The sequence below is a fragment of the Moschus berezovskii genome, chromosome 14 (genome assembly GCF_049115385.1).
Source record: "Moschus berezovskii isolate FMDL1 chromosome 14, NW_MosBer_1.0, whole genome shotgun sequence".
NCBI lineage: Eukaryota > Metazoa > Chordata > Mammalia > Artiodactyla > Moschidae > Moschus > Moschus berezovskii.
In genome coordinates, this window is record NC_142473.1 from 85,788,713 (window position 1) to 85,813,649 (window position 24,937).

At 64.9% G+C, this 24,937-nt stretch overlaps 1 protein-coding gene across 2 annotated transcripts; it reads right to left on the bottom strand.

Annotated features, from left to right (window-relative positions):
• Positions 1–94: 94 nt before the first annotated feature.
• CNOT12 (CCR4-NOT transcription complex subunit 12) lies at positions 95–23,851 on the bottom strand. Of its 2 annotated transcripts, none has more exons than XM_055424138.2 (12): positions 23,732–23,851; positions 20,671–20,778; positions 19,027–19,630; positions 17,380–17,449; positions 11,580–13,247; positions 7,501–9,500; positions 2,817–3,159; positions 2,471–2,621; positions 2,237–2,364; positions 1,445–1,599; positions 1,160–1,232; positions 95–519 (listed from the first exon to the last, which is right to left on the bottom strand). In XM_055424138.2, the coding sequence occupies exons 2-11, from the start codon at positions 20,762–20,764 to the stop codon at positions 1,172–1,174; spliced, it is 5,274 nt and encodes a 1,757-aa protein (XP_055280113.2). In that variant the 5' UTR covers positions 20,765–20,778; positions 23,732–23,851; the 3' UTR covers positions 95–519; positions 1,160–1,171. The 2 variants fall into 2 exon arrangements, with proteins under 2 accessions (XP_055280113.2, XP_055280112.2); XM_055424137.2 differs by lacking the exon at positions 23,732–23,851 and adding an exon at positions 21,106–21,320.
• Between the last annotated feature and the right edge of the window lie 1,086 nt (positions 23,852–24,937).

Sequence of the window (24,937 nt, forward strand, 5' to 3'; positions counted from 1 at the left end):
TAGGGAAGAGACAGGCTGGGCCAGGGTGAGAGCCGGCACCTTCCAGGTTCGGATTCCGACGGGGAACAGGCCACAACCACACACCACAACCGGGGCAGCACCAATTCCCAAAAAACTTTATTGTTTCAAGTGGCAAAACGTGATTGGCTTCTGTGGGGCCCCTGGCAGGGCGGAAGGACACGTGGGGTGGGGCTGGGCTCCGCCCGTTACAAAATCAAAGGCTTTTATAAAAAAGGCTATAAACTGGTATCAAAAGAAAACCCAAGGGGAGCTGCAGGAGGAAGCAGAGACGGTGGCGGGAAGACAGCGAGGGACCAACACCGTGGACCACCTTAGACCGGCGGGGAGGGGCAGTGCAGGGGAGCTGGGAGCTGATACAAAGTGCATATCGGGGCCTCCTCCAACGCCCCCAGAGGCGGACGGCAGGGGCTGTGGCCTGGGGCATGGGGAGGCTCAGCCGTCGCCCCACCGGGGATCCCACGGGGCGGGCAATGCCTGAGACTGCCAGATGGGAAGGACCTGCAACGCAGGGAAGAGAAGAGGCTGGGTGGGGACAGGGAGGCAGAGGGGACACTGCATCTCCCTGCCCAGGCACCCCTCCTCGAAGCCCGGCGTGAGGAAGGCCCTGCTGGGACCTCCAGCCTCATGAGTACCACCCAGGGGTGCCGGACCAGAAGGGCAGGCAGACCACACTCAGGCTACCACCCTTGAGCCCTAGGAGGAAGGCAGGTTGGACGCCCCCAAGCCGAGGGACCCAGGACTCTGGAGTTTGGCCTGAGCCGTCTGCTTCCAGCCTCGGAATGTTAACGGCTCAGTCGTATCCGACTCTTTGCGACCCCATGGAATGCAGCCAACAAGGCTCCTCTGTCCATGGGATTCTCCAGGCAAGAATACTGGAGTGGGTAGCCATTTCCTTCTCCAGGGGGCTCTTCCCAACCCAGGGATGGAACCCAGGTCTCCTGATTGCAGGCAATTCTTTACCAGCTGAGCCACCAGGGAAGCCCAAGATACTGGAGTGGGTAGCCTATCCCTCCTCCAGCCTCGCAGAGGAGGGCCATAAGAGCAGGTCTGGGGCCTCCAGAAGCTTCCGGGCAGGGCCCCGAGCAGCCCTGAACCAGCTCCCAACCCCAGACAGACCAAGCCCAGCTCCTGCCCGCACCTCAACAACTTCTTAGACCTTCTTCTTCTTCAACTTCAGGGCTTGCAGCCAGTTGGGCGATGATCCTTCTGACCTAGAGGGCAGGGGGCAGAGGTCGGAAGGGAGTCAGAAACGCCCTCCCACCAAGAGGGGTGGCGTCCAGCTTTGCCGCAGAGACCAGCACCCTGGCACCAACCAAAGAGTGCAATCCGCGGCATGACACCCCCCCAAGCCTCCATCTCCCTGTAAAGCAGGGTTTTCCTCTTAAGGCCGAGAAGGGTAGTTCCCGGCACGCAGATCACCTACCCTGAGGACTTGTCTGGCTTGGGCGGGAGCGCGTGGGGTTTGCCCAGCCCGGGGACCTTGCAGGACTTGGAGCGCTGCATCGACTCTTTCTGGCCTGCCTTGCCCTCTGACGGCTCCCCCTCGTCAGCCGAGCGGTTCCGCGAGCGCAGCTTGGCCTGAGAGAGGGCCGCGGTGTGGACGGACGTCAGCGGGACCACCCAAGGCACCCAGGGAGGGCCAAGCCTTCTCCCCAGGGTGCAGCGGCCCGTCCCAGGCCCGAATGCCCTCCACAGTCCTTACCCCGGGAAGGGGAAGTTGCTTAGTGATGACCTCCCCTGAGAGCAGGCTGTGCCTAGCACCCCGCAGGCCCTCGGGGAGACACTGCTGACCTGAATCCAGCCCGAGCAGCCTGGACGGAGCCAGCGGGGCGCCCCTGGGGTCTGTACGCCCTGCGCCCTCTGCTTGCAGCCTCTCCCCACCGCACACACTAGGCGCCTCCTGGAGCCTTGAAGCTGCGATCGGAGGCTCACCAGAGGCCTCCCCGAGTCCCGCACCCCGCCTCCTACCTCCCTCTGAGCGGCCCGCCCCTACCCTGCACCCCCAGGGATACCTGAACCTCCACCCTGCTGCACCGCTGTCGCCCCACCAGCCCGTGGGGTTCTGGGACCCAGACCCTCCGTGTTCTTTCCTCCATCCTGCCTCGCGCCCACCAGAGGTGCAGCAGGCATGGAGGACAGACAGGGCTTCAGGGCTGCTTAGACGGACGGAGGGAGCTCAGGCTGGACGCCAGGGGGCGGCACGGCCAGAGGGTACCTTCAGGGCCGATGGGCTCAGGCCAGGGAACAGGCTGACTTTCAGGCCCTTGGTCACCCGCATCCGGCGGTTCTGCGGCTCCTCAACCACCTCCTCGTCCGAGGACGGCACCTGCGAAGCCCGTGGCTCTGCAAGGGCCCGGGCAGGGGCTCAACACGGGGCAGCGACCCCAGACCCCCTGCCCACCGCCCCCGGGACAGCGACACGGAGGTCGTTAGGACAGCCCAGCCCTACCCGTGGAGTCCTGGAACAGCCTCGCATCCGACGCCGCGGCCTCCGACAGGCCCAGCGTGCCCCCGGGCCGGATGGCTGGGGCGCGATGACCGCGCTTGCGCCCCAGGTTGGCACGGCTCCGGTACATGGCGCTGTCGAGGATCTCGGTGTCCTATGGGGGACGGGGGTACACGCCACTGCCATCACCTTCGCAGAGCTGCCCCATTCCATCTTCCAGCCTCCGCCCCCGCTCCCCCCACCCCCCGCTGAGACCGCCCCGTGAAGAGGGAGGTGCCCAGGTGAGACCTGAACTGCAGCACCCACGCACCCCCTCCACCCCTACCCCAACGAGAGCCCACCCACTGACCTCGATGAAGGAGAAATCCTGGCTGGGGGCACTGGCCGGCGGGCCCTGGGGGGTCTGCTCGCCCTGCCTGGCCCCTGTGGTGTCCCGGGTGCCATCGACCGTGTCTGTCCAGCTGGCCTCCCCATCCGGCTGCGGCCTCCAGGAAGGCAGAGGGTCCCGGCCAGGCTCCCGAGGCTCCGTTCTGTCCGCACCTGCCGCAGCCCCTTCCTCCTCCGATGGGGCCCTGGGCCCTGGGGACGCCAACTCCTGCGGGGCTGCAGCCTCGGGGCTGTGGGTGGCCGGCCTCTCCCCCAGCTGGCCATGGGAGCCCGTGGGCAGGGAGCAGGCCGGGTGATCGCCAGGGCTGCGGGGACAGAGCAGAGGCCGAGGTCATGCGGGGCCGCGGGGCCCGCCCCAAGTCCCCTGAGCAGGGTGCCTTTCTCAGCCCGTTTCCCTGCGGCCCATCCAAGCCTCTCCCCGGACAGCAGGCAGGGAGCGAACTGGGACAGCCAGGCGTGTTCAAATGCCAGGTTCCCCGCTTCCTGCGACAATGGGGGAGTCCCTTCACCCCCAGGGGGTCTGCTACCTACAGGGTCACCGGGGGTGCGGAGTGAGACTCTGAACACCTTGCACAGAGCCGCATGCGGGGGACCCCAAGAGCCTTACAGTCTTCTAAGTACACAGTCCCTGCGGGCGCGGAGTGACACTGAATGCCTGGCACAGAGCCCCGCAGGGTGCCTGCCCACCAGCGCGATCCTCACCGCTGCCGACACTACGGATGCTGGCCCTCCCGGGGGCAGTCCGCCTGCCCAGCAGGCCTCTCAGCCCCCGCCCTCCAGCTCAGCCCTCCCTGCGCGCGCCTCTCTGCACACGCGGCCCTCGCGGATGGCCGCGTACCCGACGTGTACTCGATGGCACACCTGGACAAGCTGCTTCTGCCCAACAGGCGCCCCCGGGCCCTTGGTGCGCCTGGATTCCCCCTGGGGAGCCCCGGGCCCGCCCCGGCCCTGCACACCCTGGGCGCCAGTTGCCAGCCCCGCCACAAGTCCAGGTGCTCTGTCCCCACGTCCCGTCGGCGAGCAACTTGAGGATGCAGCCACCTGTGTCCCCGCGTGGCCCAGGGCCTGGGACGCCACCTTGTCCCCGAACTGCATCTTCTGCCCCCTGCGCCCTCGAGACACGACCGTACCATCCAGCCCGCACAGCGCGCTCAGCAGCTCACGCTCCGCACCCGGGGAGCCTGTGTGTGGCCCAGCTGCCTGCCTGCCTCCTAGACACAGACACACCTGCACACACTCACGACCGGTCTCCTGCGGGGAAGTGGGCACCGTTCACCGGTCACTCCTTCCACACACAGGCACAAGCAGCACAGAGCCCCACCTGACACACACACACACACAGACACTCACACACCTCACACACACACAGACACACACCTCACACACACACTCACACACCGACACACACACACACAGACACGCCCCCCATGGGCATGGGAAAGGCGGGCAGTGCCGGGAAGCTAGGCCATGAGCCCCAGACCCCAGGCGGGAGGGGAAGAGCGTGAAGCAGGTGAGTCAGTGCCAGGCTGGAGGCGGGGAGCGTGTCAGCCTGAGCCCCCCCAGGCTGCTGACACACGGAAACTGAAATGACTGGGGGTGGGGGGAATCAGGAGCACCCTGGAGGGCGGGAGGGGCGGCCGCGCCCATGAGCCTCTGGGGTGAGGCAGAGGGGAGGCTCAGGGCAGGCCAGGGCCAAGGGCTGCAGACCCACAGAAGGGTGGGCAGAGACATCCACGCGAGGGGACCCGGCTGGGCCGCGGGGACGCCCTGCGGAGGGGTGGGGGGAGCACGCCTCCCGCCCACAGTCCGCACCAGGTGCCCAGCCTGACGGCCTGTCTCACCCGACACCAGCTCTGCCCCTTGCCCGTCAGGACTCTGAGGATCCCGAGGGCCAGGACTTGATCCAACCCCACCCCCAGGGCCATTCCAGGTACAAACACGGGGGTCCGTGTGTAACAGACTTGTTTCCTCATGCTCAAGGCTCCAAGACCCAAAATGAGAGTGGTCGGGATGGAAGCTGGAACGATGTGTCTAGACGAGCAGCAGCTGACCCTGACCCCAGAGAGACAGGAAGAGAATGCTGACCACATGCAGGGGCCCGAAGGAATGGCAAGGGGCAGCGTTCACAAGCTGTGGGCCCTTGAGAAAGTCGCGCTGCCTCTCTGGGGCTGCTTCCCCTGCTCATAGAATGAGGGGGCCAGCCCTCAGAAGCCCTGAGGGTCCTCTGCCAGCCCACAAAGACCCCCCCAGATGGCTGGGAGGCTGCTGTATCCCTGGGGCTTGGGGCAGGAGAGGGGGCAGTGCAGCAGCTCTCGGGGGGGCGGCCCAGGAGCGCCTCTCCCCCCAGGACAAGGAGCCCGAGATGCGGGAGGAACACACCAAGCACCCATGCCGCTCTCGTCCCAACTGTTCGGAAAGCAGTCCAGCCGATGGCCGCCAGCCGGGGGGCCTCCATCCCATGCAGGACAACGGCCAGAAACGCCCCCCAGGGCCCTACATCCATCCACGTCTGCCAAGCAGGTGTGAACACTGGCGGTGAGCACCTGCCTGGGCTGACCACGCGTCTGCAGGTCTGACACTTGCACACACGGACCCCCAGGCCAACGGCCCCTGGGGGTGTCGGCAGTCAATGACGCCCACTGGTCACAGGCAGGAAGCCGGAGCACAGACGGGACCTCCCCAGCGTCACGGAGGCAGTGGCAGAACCAGGCCCCAAACCTGGCGGACGAGCCCAAAGCCAGGGGCTCTGAGCCAGCCTCAAGGACATCTCATTACCGGAAGAACCTGCAAAACTTCCTCCAGAGAGCAACTTTCCCGAGTGTAGAATTTCCCCGAGTCAGAAGCCCTGAACACCAGTCCTGTGGATATTAGTCAAATAAGCTTGAGAAATATCGCACTGGGGAAAGGGAAACAGGTTTCCATTACTGCTGTATTTTCAGTGCCAAGAGCCCTATTTTCTAAGTCTCCCATATGTCCACTGAGCACACAGCGTTTGCCAAATGTACAACAAGGCCCAAAAAAGCCAGGTGTTTTCAAGATGTGATGGAGGCCAGAGCTCAGACAGCTGAGCTTCTCTGCCAGAACCCTGCCCCTTCCCCAACGCAGTCCCCCAGCCAGCCTCTCTCTCCATCCTCAACAACGGGGGAGACTCTCTCTCCCCCTCCCCACCTTCAGGAACATGTGGAAGGCGGTGGGTCCCCCTGTCTGCAAGTCCAAAAGCCTTGAAGGCATTTAAGACCCAGAAGTAGGAAAGTGGCATAGCTGACTCGGTGACCTTAAGTGGGTCACACCACTCGACCTGTAAATTGGAGGTGATAAAAAAAAACCCTTTCCTGCTTCACAGGGCAGGTGCGAAGATCCCCCAGGGGAGGTGTGCAGGATGGCAGAGTTCTGCGCATCCTGGGAAGAGGACTCAGGGGCAAACTCGGGCAGCCTACGCTCTCCCCACACCCACAAAGTCACAGCTCAGAGAGGTCAGGTCACTCACGCCCTTCCCTGCAGATTTCACCCCAGCCAATGCCCCTCCAGCTCCCCACAGCGACGAGCCCCGGAATGCCCCCCAGGGCCTCGTCCCACCTCCCCTCCCCCCACCCCATCCTCAGCCCCCAATGCCTCTCCCAACCCCTCTAACACCCCAGTCCCCTCTAGAGCCTTCCTGGTGCCTCTGGCCCCCCAGGTACCAGCATCCCCTCCTCCACTGTGAAAACAGCTTCCACCCAGCACCCCCTCCCACCTCCCCTTCACAACACATGAGAAGCCCCCCCCACCCCAGGTCTGGCAAAGGTCCAACCTGCGACTCAAGAGAATTAAACCCGATCTCAACGGACGGAAGTGATGGCAAAATAAACACAATGCCTTTTAAGCATCCTTAAGTGGGGTGAGACATTGCCCCAGTTGGTTTTAGAACAGAAAAATCTCAGAGACAGACTACAGTTGACTCATAAAACTGTTTTGTTTTGTTTTTTTGAAAGTTCTTTTTCAGCCACCCTGGGCGTGGAAGCCAAAAGGTCACCGGGACAGATACCAGGTCCCAATGTCCTTTGGGTTCCCTTTTGAACCAGGGTTCATTCTCTGCTGGTGTGGCTGTTTTTTATTTATTTATTGGCCGCGCTGTACGGTCTGCATGGAGGATCTCAGTCCCCCAACCGACCAGGGACTGAACTCAGGTCCACAAGCAGTGAAAGTGCAGTCCTAAGCACCGAACCACCAGGGAAGTCTTGCCCTTCAGGGCCTTAAGTCAGGGCAGGCAAGAAGCACGGAGGTCCTCCCCGCCGGCAGAGATGAGCGCCACTGCCCGCTCCACGCTGGACCTGGCCAGGATCATGCCAGGCCTCGCGCCCCAGGACTAGGAATGCATCGCCAGAAACCATCCCACACAGGAGGCTTCCTCCAGCACCCACACAATCACACTGCAAAATCACACCTCAACCACCACAGTCATCGCTTCAAAAAAAAAAAAAAACCCGCCTGTGTGTGTGTCGGTGCTCAATTTAAGAAATAAATGAAAGAAAAAGTCACACTCCAAACCATCCCAGCTCTCTGAATACTAGCAGTTTCGGGGGAAGAGCAGCTTCCACCCCGGGTAAAAAGGGGGCTGTTTCCAGGTGGCCGTCTTGCCCTCCTGCCCCGGGGTGGGGCTCCCTTACCTGAATCCGAAGGCCGGGGACTCCCGAAGTCCGTATCCGTCCTCCTCCGGGCAGATGACCACAGTCGGCAGGAAGGGGTCTCCATCCTCGGCGTCCTGCCGGCTCATCTCGCCAATCCCGAGCTCCCTGGCCTCCGAGGGGCCTCGGGCCTCCAGGTCATCATTCCCCACGCCTGGTTCCGGGGGCTGGCCGACGCCCCCCACGCCACACTCCCTGGCTTCACCCGGGAGCTCCACGCTCCGGAGCTCCGGGTCCCCGGCCCAGTCCACCTGGTCCAGCCCGCGACCCCGCGGCCCCGGAGAACTCCCCGAGTCCAGCTCACAGGGCACCTCCAGATGCCTCAGACCCAGACTGCCGCCCCAGTCCACCCCGCCCGGCCCGAGTGCCCGCTCTCTCGGCTCGGGCGTCCAGTCTGCCTGACCCACGCCGCGCTCCCTCGATTTGAGGAACTCTCCCGCCTCCGCGCCCGACCAGCTGGTCTGCCCCACGCCACCCTCCCCGGCCTGGCTGGGGCCTCCTACCTCAGAAGTCCAGTCCTGGTGCCCGACTCGGAGCCCCCCGGAGGTCTCCGCCCCTCCGCCCCGCGGACAGCGGACTAGTCCTGCGTCCCTCACGCCCGCGTGGTCTGCCCAGCCCGTCTGTCCCACGCCATCCTCCCTGGCTTCACCGGAGCCGCTGGCGCGCACGCAGCTGGACACCTCCAGGTTCCGGAGGCCCAGCTGGTCAGTCCAGTCCACGGCCCCCTCCGGGGACAGGAAGGGGCCGCCTCCCAGCTGGCCGCAAGGGCTCAGGCCGGCCCCGCCCGCCCGGTCGTCCCCAATTATCCCAAACTGGGGGCTCCGCTCCGCAGCCTCCGCGCAGAAGCCGCCGCCCCAGCCCCGCCGCCCCGGGCCGAAGGCCGCCTCTGGCTGGGCGCCCACGCCGAGCCCGAAGTCTCCGGCCCAGCCCCGCCGCGCCCCTTCCCTGTCCTCCCGGTCAGTTTCCCCCGGGCTCCGGGCGTCCCGCGTCTGCGGCCCCCCAACCTCCCGGGAGGCAGCGCCGCCTTGCCAGACGCCTGGGTCCCTCTGCCCCGGAGCCCCGTCCTGCGGCTGGGGGCCACTGGCGGGGAACACGCCCCCCGCCTCGGCGGTCTCGGGCCACCCCACGTCCCTGCCAGCCGCCCCGGGGCTCGCTCGGCCCGGGGTCTTCTTCTCAAACTCCGTGTCCTGCTGCTGGGCCTCCTCGAGGCTGAACCCGGCGCTCAGGGCTCTGGCTCCGAAGTCCCGGGGGAGGCCGCCGCTGTAGTCAGGCACCCAGGCGCTCCTGCCGAAGTCCCGGCCGGGTGCTTCTGCGCCAGGGAGGCCGTAGGCGCTTCGTGCAGCGTCGCTCCTCCCGAACCCCTGGTCCTGCTGCCCTGCGTCCTGGCTGCAGCTGTACCTGCTGAGTGGGTCCTTCTGCCCTGATTCTGGACCCTGCCCCTCTTCATCCCGGCTCACGTTGGAGCCCAGAGCATCTCTCTCCCCAAAGTCCCAGTCCCGAAGGCTTGCATCCCGATCACTGTAGGTCCCCAGAGAATCCCTCTTCCCAAACTCCTGGTCCTGAAGCTCTGCATCCCGGCTGGAGTAGGTGCCCTGGGAATCCCTCTTCCCGAACTCCCAGTGCTGAAGGTCCGCCTCGTGGCTTTGCGGAGCACTAGGCTTCCCGATCGCCCGGTCCTGGGCTCCAAGGCCGCCAGGGGCCCCTGCTCCACGCCCATCTTGGCCCCCAACCTCGCCCTCCTCGCGGTCGAGGGCACACCTGCTGGCCCAATCCCCAGGGCGCCCCTCCCCGATTCCGTGCCCACAGTCGCCGACCCAGTCCCTCTCTCCGAGGCCTGGGTCCCCTCGAGGGGTTGCAACCCCCAGGCCGTAGTCCCCAGAAGCGTCCTGGGACCAGGTGGAAGGCCGGAAACTGCCAGGATGTGGGCCTCCTGCAATTCCAAATTCACTCTGCAGGTCCTTCTGGGCCCAGCCGAGGAGTCCCTGGGAATCAGAGAGAATAGAAAGAAACGGGGCTTGGAATTAGTCAGGGTGGCGATCGGTCGGGAGTGACAGTCAGCGCTGCCTAGTGCCCAACTCTGGCTTCAGAGAGCCTGGGTTTGGATGCAGGCTGTGTGGCCTTGGGCAAATCACTTAAGCACTCTGGGTCCCCGTCGTTCAATGTGGTCAGTGCCTATGGCACAGGATAGGACGAGAGACTTAAATGGGATCACGGAAGCAGAGAGCTCAGCAGAGGTGCAGGCACCCCGTGGGGCCTCCACGGCAGATCCCGAGGTCGTGTTTACCGCCCTTGGGCAACACCTGGCAAAGCGCCAGGAGCAGGGCTGCCTGGCAGAGGGGTCTTCCCAGGCCGTGGGGGCGGGCATGCCCTTGGCGAGGAGCAGTCAAGACCCTGGGCCCCTCCACGGCCCCTCTTTTCCAAGGCAAGCTCCCCAGGGCACCCTTCACCCCTCCAGCCCGCGTGAACCCCCAGCCCCGACCTCCCCAAGGGAAACTCCCTCCTGCCAGTGGCCGCCCTGCGAAGCCCTCTTGAGTCCTCACCGCCGGCCCCAAAGGGACGGCCTCCTCTGGATCAGGGAGACCCACCCCGTCCGGAACTCCCTGACTCACTCGTGGGAGCGGGGGAGCCCTGGGCTCGGGGCTGCGGAGCCGGCCGGCCTCGTCCCGCAGCGCGGCGTTGGCCAGCAGCCTCTCCAGGACCGACACGCTGGGCTCCCGGTCCCCGAGCCCGGCCATGGTGCTGGCCTCCGGTCCCCGCCCGCCCCGGGGCCCACTGGGCGCGGCGGGTGCTGAGACGGGGTTGAGCCGCTCCCCTCGCCCGCCCGGACCTGTCCAATGGCCCTGGCCCCGCTCCCGGCAGAGCAGCTGCAGCTCTCGGTGGCCCCGCCCTGGAGCCAGTTGAGTCACGGCATCCCGGGACTGACACACCTACCGCCGCGGACGGACACACCTACCGCGGGAGCCCAGAGGCCTTAACTCCTTCCTGCTCGTCCCCCAAGGCCCCCGACTCCTCCCTCCTCCCAGCCCCGCCCCTCCCAGTCCCGGGCTGGGTGTGAAAAGTACTTTTCATATGCCACCTGGATCCCATCCCTGAGACTACTGGGCAGCCCGGTAGGCAAAAGGGCACTGGCCCAGCTGCCAGCTTACTGGGTAACCTTTGCACAAGGCTCTGCCTCCTCTGGGCCTCTACGAAAGCAAGTCTGAACTTCACAGTAAGAACACTTGCAAGATGCAACACTCCCAAGCACTCGTGATGGGCGCTAGTCTGAGTACTTCACAGGCACTGCAGCCATCACCCTGCGAGGCAGAGCCCAGCATCATTCTCCCCATTTTACAGATGCAGAAACTGAGGTGCAGGCAGGAAAGTCAAGTGTTCAAGCTCACACGTGGGCCAGGAGCAGGACCAAGACAGCAACTCGGCAGTCTGGGTCCAGGACCTGCGTCTAACTGGCTCTGTTGGTGCCCTTCGTGAAACCAGCCATCGTCACGGACCGAACGCTCAGGGGTGCCAAACCCTGCAGCCAGCACTTTCCATGTCTGTCTTGCCCACAACACAAGCCTAAGTGTCCTCGGTCGCTCAGTCGTGTCCGACTCTTTGCGGCCCCACGGACTGCAGCCTGCCAGGCTCCTCCGTCCATGGAATTTTCCAGGCTAGAGTACTGGAGTGGGTTGCCATCCCCTCCTCCAGAGGATCCTCCCAGCGCAGGGACTGAACCTGTGTCTCCTGCACTGGCAGGCAGATTTTTAACCACCAGCACCACCTGGAAAGCCCCCAAGTCTATGAGGCAAATGTCATCGTTGTGAAAGGGTTCTGAAGCTTGGAGATCTGGGTACGTTCCCGAGACCACTCAGCTGGTGGAAGCCAGAGTCAGATGCAGACTCAGACTAGACTCTAAGCAGCTGCTCCACCAGCTGAGCAGGTGGTTAAGGACCTCCAGGGCAGGGGCAGAGGTGCCTGCTCACAGCTGGAACCCAAACTCTCGACACAGGGCATCCGTGTCAAAACGAGGCCCCCCGAAGCCCCTGGCTTCCATTCTGAACCCCGCCCGGGTCCCCCCTCACCTCGGAGCAGGCGCTGGGGGTCGGGGCGCCCTTCAGCTCAGACGGGGCGCCCCGCCGTGCACTGGGCGGGGGCGAGGCCAGCAGGTCATCCAGCCACTGTGAGCCACTCTCGGGCCCCGCGGGCTCGGGGGACGCCCGGCGGGGTTCTTGAACCACTGTCCTGGGTCGGGTGGTCTCGGCCAGGGCCAGGGACATGGGGTCCTCCTCGGCAGACAGCGCCTGCCCGGGCTCGGGGGCGTCGACGAACAGGACGCAGGGCTGCTCCGGGGGCGCTGGCTGCTCCTGCCCCAGGACTGGCTCCAGTATGCGCAGGGCGGCCTCCCGGGTGGGCGGAGGGGGCTCCCTTTCCCCATGTGTCTCCTCCACCTGCGGCAAGGCTGGTCCAGGTGGGTCCCCTGCTGTTGGCGAGGACTCCAGAGGATGGTCCTCCCCTCCGCCCGTCGGGCTCGGGGAGGAGTCCGGATCGTCCCCCGGCTCCTGGGAAGCAGGTCTTCCTGGTCCCTCTGCAGCCGACGGGGCCCCTGGCCCTGGCTGGGACGCGCCTTCCTCCCAGGTGGTCGCAGGCCAGTCCCCGGCGTCCTCGCAGGTGGACGAGGCCCCATCTCCGGGCTCATCACGGGCAAACACGGCCCAGTTTCCGGCCTCCTCACGGGCAGACGTGGCCCCATCTCCCGGCTCCTCCCGGGCAGACGCGGCCCCATCTCCGGGCTCCTCCCGGGCGGACGCGGCCCCATCTCCGGGCTCCTCCCGGGCAGACGCGGTCCCATCTCCGGGCTCCTCCCGGGTGGACGCGGTCCCATCTCCAGGCTCCTCCTGGGTGGACATGGCCCCATCTCCGGTCTCCTCCTGGGTGGATGCAGCCCAGTTTCCAGCCTCCTCATGGGCAGACGCGGCCCCCTCTCCAGCCTCCGCGGCCTCTCCAGCCTCCGCGGCCTCTGCAGCCTCCGCGGCCTCGGTGATGGGGGAGGGCGGCGGGGGGTCCAGCCGCCACACCCCGAGGCCCACAGGCCGCGTGGGGAAGGTCCATTCGAAAGACTGCGACAAGCTCCAGCTAGATTCGGCCCCACCCCCCAGGGGGCGGTCCAGGGCGGACGGGCCCCCCTGGGTCTGGGGCAGGGTGGCCAGCGAGCCCCCCAGCTGCTCCCGGTCTGGGCCGGGAGGCCGCAGCACACCTTCAGAAAACCGCCGCTGGGCCAGGCCACCGGCAGGGCGGTCCTCATCCCCCGGGGCCGCCCCGTCCCCGGATGCAAACGTCCGAGGCAAGTCCGGCAGCTCACCCCCTCCCGTCAGGGGCTGGGGAGCGGCAGCTGGGGGCTGCTCGGGGCTGGGGTGCCCGGCGAGCTCCCGCACCAGGGGGGTGCCGGGTCTGAGGGCCTCGGGGGTGGCCACAGCTGGGACCCCTTGGCACGCGGGCAGGTAGCGGGAGCCTTCCTTGGGGAGACCCACAGCTGGGGAGCCCAGAGTCTCAGAGGGCAGGAGGGGAGGCCCAGGAGCAGCAGGGGTCTGGGCCTCTGGATGGTGGGGGTGGGAGGTAGAGCGCCCCTCGAGGGAGTCAAGGCGGGGAGACTCGGGGTCTGAGCCCAAGGCTTCAGCGGGGAGACCCAGGCTGGGGGCACCTCCATTCTCCAAGGTGGGGCCTGGACCAGGAGGCACCCAGGGCTTGAGAACCTATAAGAAAAAGTCAGAAGCTGTCACTGCACCGCCGGCTTGGGGAGGCCCCTGCCCACCCCTGAGAGACCACAGGTCAGCGGCTGGCTGCCTGACACTCTCACTCCACGGGGGAAACCGGGGCTCAGGGGGACAGCCCCCCAGGACAACTGCCAGAGGCTCCGGAATGACCTCAGGCATCTGAGACTGCTAGGGCCCCCAGACCGCTACCGCGTGGCCCTCCCCCCAAGAAATGCACAGTGCTCTATCCCCAGGGGATCACTCAGACCATGCCCATGCCCACATCCCCAAGCCCAAAGCTCATGTGAGGAGTTCCTAAGGGTCCAAGGTTCATGGGTTAAGAACACTGGCTTTGTGGGCGTCCCCGGTGGTCCAGGGGCTAAGATACCATGCTCCCAATGTGGGGGGTCCCAGGTTCGATCCCTGGCCAGGGAACTATATCCCAAGTGAGGAAACTAAAAGTTTGCACGCCACAACTGAAGATCGCCGAGCTACAGTGAAGATCAAAGATCCCATGTGACCCAGTGCAGCCGAGTACATAAATAAATAAAATACATTTTTTAAAAACTGGCTGTGTAAAGGCAAAAGGAAACTTGAGAGTCTGGCTGTCTGGGTGCACGGCCTCAGGGTGGGACTCCACCAGGCCCAGGGCAGCTTCAGACCAGCTCCCAGGGGCAGCCCGCACCCCTGCTCTGAGCATCCAGGGTCCCAGCGGGGCAGCAGAACCAGGGACTCAGGCCAGAAGCCCTGGGGGCCATGAAAGCGCTGGTCGGAGACACCGGCACCTCCCCCGTCAGCTGGACGCCTTCCCACACAGGGTCTCTCTGGGCCCCAGCGTCCCCACCTGCACCCCGGGGCCAGGGCAACAACGTCCACCTCGCAGTCAGGAGAGGATTCAGCAAGATCTGCACACCCGGCCGCTGGGAACAGCACAGGGGAAGAACGGACGCTCTTGGACCCTGGGACCCCCAGCGTTTGGCCCCCCTTTCCCCCTGCAGTGGCCTGCCCCAGGCTGTGACCTGAGTCTCGCTCTATCCAACCTCTGCCCTCCCCAGAGGTCAGGTTCTCCCCCCAACCCCCATCTTCTCCCATGGGGGGCTGTCTGCCCCATCACCACCTGACCCCTGGGCCTGGGCAGGGGGGCGTCCTGCTTCCACGTCAAGGCCATCGTCCTATCCTTCCAACCTGCGCACTCTCTGCAAATCTCAGGTTAATTTAGAGCCGGTGCCCTTAAATCACGAGCCCCAGGAACCCTCCTCCAAGAGCCTGGGACAGACCCCTCCGCCCCCAGAGCAGAGCTTCCGACCACAGCCGCTCTCCCGAGCGCTGCCCCTAGTAAATAGCTCACAGCGGTTCCCAAAGCCCCACGACTGACCCGTCCAGCATCCTGGCTCTGCTCCCTGACCTCCTCTCCCCGACCTCCCCAGAACCCACCTCTCTGAGGGTCCACCCAAGACCTCGTCCTCAGCCAGAGCCCCTCTGGACTGTCACAGCTAGGGGACCTGCTCACCTGTGTCCACCCCCGTCCATCCGGCGCCCTCTCTCCCTCCCCTCTGCCCATCTGAGAAGTGCGGTCACCGGGTCTCCTCCCTTCTCCCTGTCCTGACTCCCCTCTCCACCACCACTTTGCTCACACAGCTCCCTGTATTCCCTCCCTCACCCCAGTTTAACCCAACTAAATACCGCTCTGCCCCAGCTGCAGGCTGCACCTGGGCAGCTGGAGAGGAGCCCGCCGCTGGGATGGTGGGTTCCCTGAAGCTGCAGCCGCCCCAGGCTCAGACGGCCCCAGAATGGCCCAGCAATTCCACAACATCCCCCTTCCGCGCACCCCCACCTCCCAGCAACGCTTTCCCATCCTGTCTGTCCAGGCTAAGGGCCTTGCTCTCCCTCCCCAAGGACTCAGAGACCCCCACCCGGGTGCCCGCTCCCCGCCGCCAGCACAAGCCATCCCTGCTCAGAGCTCGGGCCAAGCCCTCCTCTCTGTGTCCAGCGTCACAGATTTTTTTCCTTCTCTACTGGACTGTTTCCATCAGCACATAAACTGCTCTCATTTCTTCTGGCTTAAAAAAAACCATATACACACTGCTGTCCATCCCTCCCATCTCTCCAGCTACACCCCTTTCCCTAAACCCGGGGCTCTGCGTTCAGCACCTCTCACGTCAGCGCCTTGGGCCCGGCCTCCGCTGAGCCCCCTCCAAACGGGCTCCCTTCTTCACTTCGCCACCCTGCCGCTCTGCTGCGACGCCCCCGTTCTCGGGGCGCCCCTTCCTCGCTGCACAGGCACCACCTGACCGCTGACCACCCGCCCCCAGTCCCTCCCCTAGCCGGGGCAGCCAGCCGGGCTCCCTCCAAGCTCGCCTCCGCTCCTTCCTGCGCCTCCTGAGCTCCTCTGCCAGGCCTCCGGCTCCCTCCCACACCCCACCCACGCCCTGGGGGGACCTCAGCCGTCTTCTCGGCCATTTGCACACCCACACCGACAAGTCCCTGCAGCTCCAGACTCAAACGCCCCACTGACCCCCTAGGACCCCGTTGGACGAGGCGTCTCCAACCCAACAGATCCAGAAGCAAGCTCCTCTAGTCTTCCCTACCCTACGAAGGCCCCCTTCTCTGTAAAAGGTAACCTCCCGACCACTTGGGCCCGAGACCCCCAGCAGCTTCCTTCACTCTCCACTCACTCCCCGCAGAGCAGCCTGCCTGCAGGTCCTGTCCACTCCACCTTCACACCAGAGGCCCCCCTGCCCACCGTCTCCCCCAGGGACTGCCTCCAGGATCCATAGCACTGTCGTCTCTCACCAGGGTGACCCCAAGAGCCCCCAGACTGGCCCCTGGTGCTGCCCTTGACCCCCGGCCAAGATTTTGGGCAGGGAGACGCCTTGCAACTACAGCAAGGTCACACCTCTCCTCCAGCCCCTCAATGGCCTCGTCCCCTCCTGCAAGCCAGCGCCCCCTGAGCGGCCCATCACTACCCAGCTCCGCTGTCTCTGTGACCCAGACACACCAGCTTCCTCGCTGGGTGGAGCCCACGTCCGCTGTAGCAGCAGCTCCCTCTTCCCCAAACATCTGAGAGCTCACCCCATCCCCCGCCTCCTGGCAAGGCCGTCCCATCACCCTCACCGCGGGACGCATCCAGGTAGGTGTCCCGGGTGCCTGTCTGATGCTCTACCCATCTGCCGGTTCGCGGGGCTCCCGGTGTGGGAGTCTGCCTCCCCGCGTTAGAAGGCGCGTTCCCTGGGAGCAAGGGCTTCCCTCGTGGCTCAGACAGTAAAGAATCTGCCTACAAGGAATAAGACCTGGTTTTGATCCCTGGGTAAGGAAGCTCCCCAAGAGAAGGGAATGGCTACCCGCTCCAATATGCCTGCCCAGAGAACTCCATGGACAGGAGAGCCTGGCAGGCTACAGTCCACGGGGTTGCAAAGAGTCGGACGCAACTGAGCAACAGACACACACTTCCCTGGAAGCAGGGGGACTGTGGATGCTTTGCTCGTGGCTGTCTCCCCAGCACTGGGATCACAGTGGATGCTTGATAAATACGTTTGGACAAACGCACACACTCAGGTCTCTCTCCCTGCCGGACGGGGTAGCCTCCGGCTAGCAAGGGCTCTTGGAGCAAGACAGACCCCCCTCCGCGTCATTTACTTGGGAACGCAGACTGTCCGCCCCCGAGCACACCATGGGCAGAGGGGCTGGAACAGGAGACCTCCCTGAAACGTCGCTTCCCCTCTTCTGCCAAAGGGCAGACCTGGCCGGGGACCGTGCTGGACTCGGATCTTGCCTTCAGCCCCTGGGCAAGTTATTTGGCATCTCAAGCCCTGGCGTCCGCACCTCTCGCATGGGACCGGAGGGGCCTACTAGGCCAGAGTTATGACCAGGGTTACGTCAGTCAACCTCCCCGAGGTTGCCCAGCAGATAGTAGGCCGTCAAGGGCAGTCGTCCTGGACAGTGTAGGAGCCTGAGGGCCTCAGCCACACTTAGCCAGGGTGGCCTGCAAGTTGAGAAATCTGAGTCCTGGGGCAAGTCACGTAAACCTCCTCCATGACCTCTGTTTCCCCAGCTAAACTAAGGGAGGTGGAAGAGACGCACAAACCAGACCCTTCCAGCTCAGAACCTGCACCGTCACAGGTGGGGAACTCACGTCAGCCACGGGCTCAGAGATGGCCGGCTGGGCCAGGTCCCCGTTGAAGGCCAGGTCCAAGGGGGACTTCCTGTGAGGGAAAGAGGGGAGATGGAGGCAGAGATCAGATGAGCCTGGTGCGGGCGGAGCAGGGAGGGGTGATCAGGGTCTGCCTGACGACCGGAACAGAGCCCGACGGGCACCCCAGAGCAGGAAGGGGTGATCGGGGGTCTGCCCGAAGACCGGAACAGAGCCCGACGGGCACCCCGGAGCAGGAAGGGGTCATCAGGGGTCTACCCGAAGTGCACCCCACCAGGGGCATGTCCTCCTGGGGGGACAAAGACCCCTGCAGCTCCCAGAGAGAGCACCCCAGATCCAGCGCACACCCCACCTGCACGTCGGGGGGTAAGCCCCCCAACCCCCCTGGGAAGAGCCTGCAGGGGCCCAGAGCCCTCGGGGCTCCTGGTAAAACCACCAAGCCCCCAAGCCCTTGAGGGGTTAAGGTTCTCTGGCCCAGGGCAACTGGCCCCTCCCCAGCCAATGCTTCTGGAGAACTGCAGGGGAGGAAGACAACCAGAGAGATTTTGCAAGGTCGAGGTTGCTCCTTTCAAGCCCAGCTGGGAGCAGAACCCAGCCTGGACAGGGTGGGCCTCCTGGGAGCCCAGGGGGACAGGAGGCCTCGGGCACCCACACTCCCAGGAGAGGCTGGCAGGCAGCGCAGGCGAGGCTCTGGGCCTCCAGCTCAGCTCAGATCACGGCAGGGCCTTCTCTGCAGCAGGAGCGGGGTCAGAGAGCTGCAGGGCCCTGGGGGAAACTGGCCCGAGCTGGCGCTTCCTGCCCTGAGGATGCTCCAGGCAGCTGGGACCCTCAGCCTCCTCCCCGGGGCCCAGGGACACATCCAGGTCAGGAGCCTCCAGGACACACTGGCACCAGCTCTGGTAAAGTGGATGCCGCACACGACGGTCTCCAACCCAGCTGTGCGGCCTGCGTGCTCACACCCACTGGCCTGGCGTCAAGGGGAGTTCACGGCTTTCCTCTCCCCTCAGACTTCTCTTTATGTGGCCAGGCTGTGCCCTCCAAACACACACAGAGACACACCCCAGCACAGACACACATACACACACACCCACCACACACACACAGACACATACACACCAGCACAGCCACACACACACACACACCCAGCACCTGGCACACTGCTGCACCCACAGTTTGGGCCAGCAGTTAAGAGCACACACTGGAATCAGAGAGCCCTAATTCTAACCCCGACTCTGTCTGTCACTTGTTAAGGGACCAGAAGAAGTCACTTTTGAGCCTCAGTTTCCTCATCTCTAAAATGGGCCTAATATTCCCTTCACCTCACAGGATGGCTGTGGATTAAGTGAGGCAGCGTTTGGCTCTCGGTATTAAAAAAAACACTGAAAATAAACTTCCAAGCTATACATCTGAATTCTCCTACAAACACATGGACTCTGTACAGAGGACGACCACAGAATAAAGCACACGCTAACTTGGTCTTCAGGGGCGATGGTCTTTGACTCTGTCCAGGGTTGGCCCGTGTGCACGCAGCACAGCTAACCTCCAAGAGAAGATTGCCATCTCACAGGAGACTACCCACCCTATCCTCCGGGCTGGCTGCAACCAGACACACAGGCCCCCACCCCTCACCTCTGCTCAGGGGTCTTGCTGGGCTCCTCGGAGCAGTCGGCGGGAGACTCCGCAGGCCCCTCCTGGGAGCATTCCCTGGAGAGGCTCCCAGCACCATCCCTGGGGCCATATCTGGAGCTGCCGTCGTGGTTGAAGGTGAGGCGGGAGCCCCAGAGGCGGTCGGGGCTGGCCGGGCCCTCCTTCCTGGGCTGGTCCATCTTGGCCAGGATCTCCTCCACGGTGGGCGATGCAAAGCGCTCTGAGGCCGGGCGGAAAGGGAGGGGTGCCTTGCGCACGCCCCCGGGGGCAGCGCATCGGGCCGGAGGGGTCAAAGGGGGCGTCTCTTCTTTCCCAGGCTCCTCTCTCCCAGGTTCCGGGGCACCTTCTCCCCCAGCCAGGGCCTCGGCCGCAGGCCTTGGCGCAAATGGAAGGGGCCGCTTATTGCCACCGTAGGGCTGGGGTCCCGCCAGCATGTTCATCTTCCGGGCAGAAGGCAATTCGGCCAGAGGACCCCGGGGAGGCCGAGGCCCAATGGGCACCAGCAGGCTGGGCTTGGCAGGCAGGGCTGGCTTGGCAGGCAGGGCTCGGGGTTTGGGCTTGACAGGTGGTTTGGCCCGAGGGTCACCTACCGAAAGGAAAGGGCTGGTTGAGCCGATGTCAGAAGAATAGGAAGCAGAATTTCACCTCCCACTCTACAGACTCAGAATGTTCCCACACCCTTCCAGGTACAAGTCAAATGTCACCGCTTCCATGAAGGCTTCCTGGATTTTCCAGACACATCCCAGAAACATCTTCCCAAAATGTCCAGCCAGTCACCCTTACAAGTGAAAAGCCATTTAAGGGCCCAGCTGGCAGCTATTTCTCACTGCACCCACTTTACACCTAGTACACATTCTTACCAAGTGAATGATGAGATGAGCAAACGAGCTAATAAATGAACGCCTGCCTGCCCACACCAGGCAGTCAGCCCACCATCTCCCCCAATCTGGTCCTTCCCTCGAGCATGCCACTCTGCTAAACTACATCCACAGCAAACTCGTTCTCCCAGCTCAGCTTCCCCACCCTGCCACCCTGCTGCCCCCCTCCTCCAGGGCACACCCAGGCCACCTCCCCACCATCATCCGCTGTGTGACTAGGAACGCAAACTCACTGTTTGACCTAAGCCAAACAGAAGGAAATCTGCTACAGAAGGGGAAAAAAAACCCAGAAATCTACCTTCTATATAAGGCATTTCAATGCCAAATAAAAGACCTTGAATTACTCACGGCCACAGCCCTGCTAATAGGATCCTTTATCACCCACTCATTCCACTCAGCTCAAGAAAGGCGTCTAGACAGGGAGCCAGGAGGCCTGGGTTGAAGCCCATAGGTGCCTGCCCTTCCCCACCCCACCAGGCCTCAGTTTTCTCCTCTGTCAAGCACGTGGTTTGATCCACATCCTCTCCAAGGTTAGCATGTTTCCAGCTGGAGAGCTGTGATCTCTGACAGTTCCGAAGGGTCTCGACCAGAGCGCAGGACCGCTCAGGCTCATCCCGCTTGTCCTCAGGACTCCTCCCGCCCTCCCCAACAGGGTCAGCCTTCGCCCACTGACCCCCAAGACCGAATGGGGGTTCGGGCCTCCGGCCCCCCTCCCAGCCAGCCCGCTCCACCCCGCACCCACAGGTACCTGGCTCGGAGCCAGCGGATACCAGCTCCTCGTCGGGCTCCCGGGGCGCTGGGGAGGCCATGGCTGCGCCTTCCCTGGGAGCAGACACTTGCATCACATGCGGCGGACCTGGGAGTGGGAGGCAGAGGGGTGTGAGCTGAGGGCGGAAGACCCAGGAAAGAGAGAGCGGAGAGAGAGCCAGAGAGCTGGGCGCTGGCAGCGCGCTCGGAGAGGGAGTCTCCGACTTCTGGCCGAGGCCGGTGCGGGGCAGGAAGCGGGCGCTTCAGGAGGGGGCTGGGGGAGGTCACGGGAGGTCCCCTGGCGGTCACGTCCTCCCCTCTCCCCGCCCCCCCGCGACGGCTCTCCAAGTCCGTCTCCTAACACTAAAGTCCTGCAGGTCCAAGGAGCCGCCCCCTGCTCCCTCCTCCAGCCAGCTGTCCAGGGCACCCCACTTACCGCTCCCAAGGCACCCCCCAACACTCCTTGGGTCCGGGGGCCCCCGCTCGCGGGATCGACTCAGGGCCGGGGCAAGAGGGCTGCCAGGTCTGAAGTCTCCCGGTGAATCACCTCGCGGGAGACGGGAAAAACCCGCTCCTCCCCAACCTGGGCCCCGCCCCGCCGCGCGCCTGCCCCGCGGGCCTCCCCTTCCCGCGCCCCGGCCCGCCGCGGGGAGTGGCTCCCTCCCCGCGCCCCCAGGCCCCCGCCTCCGTCCACGTCCCTGCCCCGACTCCCGCCTCCTCCAGAGCCGTCTCATCCAAACACGGAAAAATAAGGAATAAAAAGTAAACATCTGGAATACATTTTTTTTTCCTTTAATTTCTCAATCGCTTTGGCTTCGGCTCGGAATTTGATGAGGTAAAGTCAGGGCCTAGTCCTGTTGCCATAGCAACGGCCTCCCACTGGATTTCCAGAGCCTCGCCAAGAGGAAGGAGGAGCCGGCCCAGGCCCGGGGCTGGGAGAATGGGACCGGGCTGGAGAACATCCGGGGGGCGGGGTGGCTTGAGGGAAAACTCCCTAGGGCTCCCCTCCTGGGCCTGTCACCGTGGGAGGGTCCACAGCCCACCAGAAGGAGCTACGTGGGCATCACTCACCAGCCTGGGCCTGACCCGAGGGGTTTCAAGGGGGGCTGCGGAAGAGATTTTAAACCACGTGACAGAAGCCTACTGCCGAGAGCAAACGGGTGCCCCTCCTCTCGGCCTGTAACTGGAGCTCCGGGTCTGCTCCACCAGGATTCAAATGCTGGGTGGATCTCCTGCCTTCCAGCTCTGTGACCTTAGGCACGTTCCTCACTGCTCTAAACCTGTTTTTTCCCTGTATGAAGAACCCAGCGAGACTTAACACAGTGGTTAAGACTCCGCGCTTCCACCACACACTGCAGGTGGCACCAGTTCGATCCCTGGTCAGGGAACTGAGGTCCCATATGCTGGGAGGTGTGGCCAAAACTAAAAAAAAAAAAAAGAGGGTCACATGAGATGATCCATGCAGCTGAGCTCAGTGCCCAGCACCCAGGAAGTGACCATTAAACGGTGGCTCCTTGGAAACCATCTCATCCTCTCCCCCAACCACAGGCTGCCAGCACTGCAGACCACACCTTGTCTCCCGAAGAACCCAGTTTTGTCAACTTTTCTTCAGACACTTCACCACCTCCTCAGGTCCCATCCTGGATCCTAAAGCGCCATCCCACCCTCAAGAACCCCCAGACTGACCACTGCCCCTGCTTCCTTGATAGAGCCCCCGGCTCTCTGTTCCAAAGGAAAAGGGATGTTTCCTATCACCTGGCATGCGTGGGGTCCCTGAGGACAACCCAACCCTCTCCAACCTGCAAGGGGCCCTGCCTTGCCCAAAGTCACCCATTCCAGCTGGTCTGGCAAGACAGCGCCAGATCCAAAGAGGGGACCTCAGGTGCCCAACTTCCGGGAAAACCTCTCAATTCTGACCCCTGCCTCAGCTTGTTCCCCAGACAGGAGGGACTAGGCAGGAGGGAAAGAGACATCCAAGCCCGTGCAAGTCCGGCCGGCCAAGTCCGGTGCGGCCGGCGCACTGTGGGCGGGTGAGTAACATTCACAGCCGGCCCGAGTGTGCGTGGAGGAGGGGCACGGCAGAGCACATAAAATTTAAAAAAACGCAAGACTGTTTCCTTGTCCTTGAACGTTATTACCAGGGATACATGGTGTGGGTGGTTAGAAATGGAGACCAGCTGGTCCAGAACCGAAAAACCCTTTCACCTGGAGGCTCAGCCGGGCGGGGAGCTGTAGCACACAAGGGGGAGAGCTCGCCCTCACCCCCCAACTGAGGACGGGGTCTCAGCCCAGACGCCCAGCGGGAAACCCGGGTGACCAGGGCCGGAGAGCAGAGCTGTGAAAATCTCAGCGGCTCCGAGCATCCCCCATGCGTTAAGAGTCCGGAGACCGGCTGGACCCTGAGGGCACAGGGGAGACACCGGGCGGCTCCTGCCCCGGGGCGGAGGCCCAAAGAAGCCTCGCCGCAGGCAGGGCCGCCTCCGCCGGCCCTGCGATCTCCCTCCGGCCGGGGCAGGGGCCGGGGCCAGAGAGGACACTGCCACAGGAGGGAGGGCCAAACGCGGGACGGGAGAGCCCGGGGCGAGGGGCCGTCTGGAGGGGCCCGGCGGGGAGCTCCGGGCACAGGGGGCCGCGGCCGCCGGGGGGAGGGGACGGCGGGCTGGAGGAGGGGGCGAAGGAGGCCCCGCGCGCGGGACGGGGCGCCGCCGGCGGACCGACGGGGGCCCGGGGACGCGCGCCGGGCGGGGGCGGGCTGGGGCTGCCGGGGGCGTGCCGGGGGCGGGGGGCCAGCCCGGGAGAAGGGGGCGAGGGTCCATCCGCCGGCTCCGCCCGCCGCGGGCTCCGCCTGCAGCCTCGGCCCCCGCCTCCCGGGCTCGGCCGGCACGCGCTCCAGGCCCTGCGCCCTGCGCCCCCGCGCGCACGCCTCGGCCCCCGGACCCCCGGGCCCTGCAAACTTTCCTCGTGACCGCCCCCCGCCCCCAATCTCGGCCGTGGTCTCGACGCGAGAGCGCCCACCGTCCCCGTGCCTCGCCCCCGCCCTGGGCCCGCCCCCGCGCACTCACGCTGTCCCCCGGGGTCCGGCTCCGCCAGGCCCGCGCTCCGCACCCCGTCGTGAGTCTCAGTCGCCGCCGCCGCCGCCGCCGAGGGACCGAGCCTGGGGGAGCCCGGGCGGGGCTGCCCTGGGCCCGCCCACGGCCCCGCCCACAGCGCGCCGGGCCCTGCCCTTAGCCCCGCCCCGAGCCGCCCGGCCCCGCCTCCGGGCCGCCGGGCCCCGCCCCGGCCCCGCCCTCAGTCCGCCGGGCCCCGCCCCCGGGGCGCCTCGCGAGTGTCGCGGCGCCTAGCCAGTGTCCGCGCGCCGCCGAGTTCGCCGGGGCGCATGCAAATGAGGCCGCCCCCGGCCCACGAGGGCCCGCCCCGGGTTCGGACCCCCGCGAAGCTGACGCAACTCGGCGCTGGGGCGGAAGGCCACCGAGACGGCGGCCTAGAGAGGAGGCGGCCCGGGCCCGGGCGGCGGGTGGGCTGCGACCCTGCGGGGCCCGCGCGGGAGAGGCTTCCCCTGGCCAGCGCCTGGGGCCGGCCCCGGGGCCCTCCGCGCGCGCCGGCTCAGTCTGCAGCGCGCGGGGATGACCGCTGACCCTCGCGCGTCTCCTGCGGCGCCTGCCGCCGCGCTTCCCAGGTGGCACGTCCCTGGTCAGGGAGGGCCCCTGGAGCGGGGCACGGCAGCCCTCTCCAGCATCCCTGCCTGGAGAGCCCCATGGACAGAGGAGCCTGGCGGGCTGCAGTCCACACAGGGTCGCAGAGGGTCGGACACGACTGCAGCGGCTTAGTAGGCATGCCTGCCCCGCCCAACATAAATTCCTCCCAGCCTAACAATGCTGCATACCCCTTTCCTCCACAAGAAAGGCTTCACACATTCTCCACCCCTTTCCTGAACCCCTATCAAGCTACACCCCCACCCCCACACACAGCACTCTTCCCCCCAGTTCTGCGGGCTCAGGTTTCCATTCCACCCGGTTTGCGGGGAAGCTTGGTCAATCCTGATTCCATTATCGAAAGACTTCCAAGACCCTGGACTCGCAGGTGATTAAGGCTGGAGCCGGAGCTGCCCTCTCAGCTTCGCTAATGGAGTGCCGCTGTGAAAGAGACTGCCTAATCAGATCAGCTCTCATTTCTAGACTCTCAGGTGGCCCATCCCACCAGAAGAGACTGAAAGCCAATGCTTGTCCAGCCGGGAACAGAACAGGCTGTACCTGGAGACTTGCTTCCCA

Bases quoted from the DNA above. Each gene is read 5' to 3' on its own strand.
- CNOT12 (XM_055424138.2), bottom strand. From the start codon at position 20,764: ATGCAAGTGTCTGCTCCCAGGGAAGGCGCAGCCATGGCCTCCCCAGCG. The intron at 19,631-20,670 runs GTACCTGTGGGT...TCCTTTCGGTAG, and splicing joins ATCCGCTGGCTCCGAGCCAG to GTGACCCTCGGGCCAAACCA. The intron at 13,248-17,379 runs GTGAGTTCCCCA...TTTTTCTTATAG, and splicing joins TCTCTGAGCCCGTGGCTGAC to GTTCTCAAGCCCTGGGTGCC.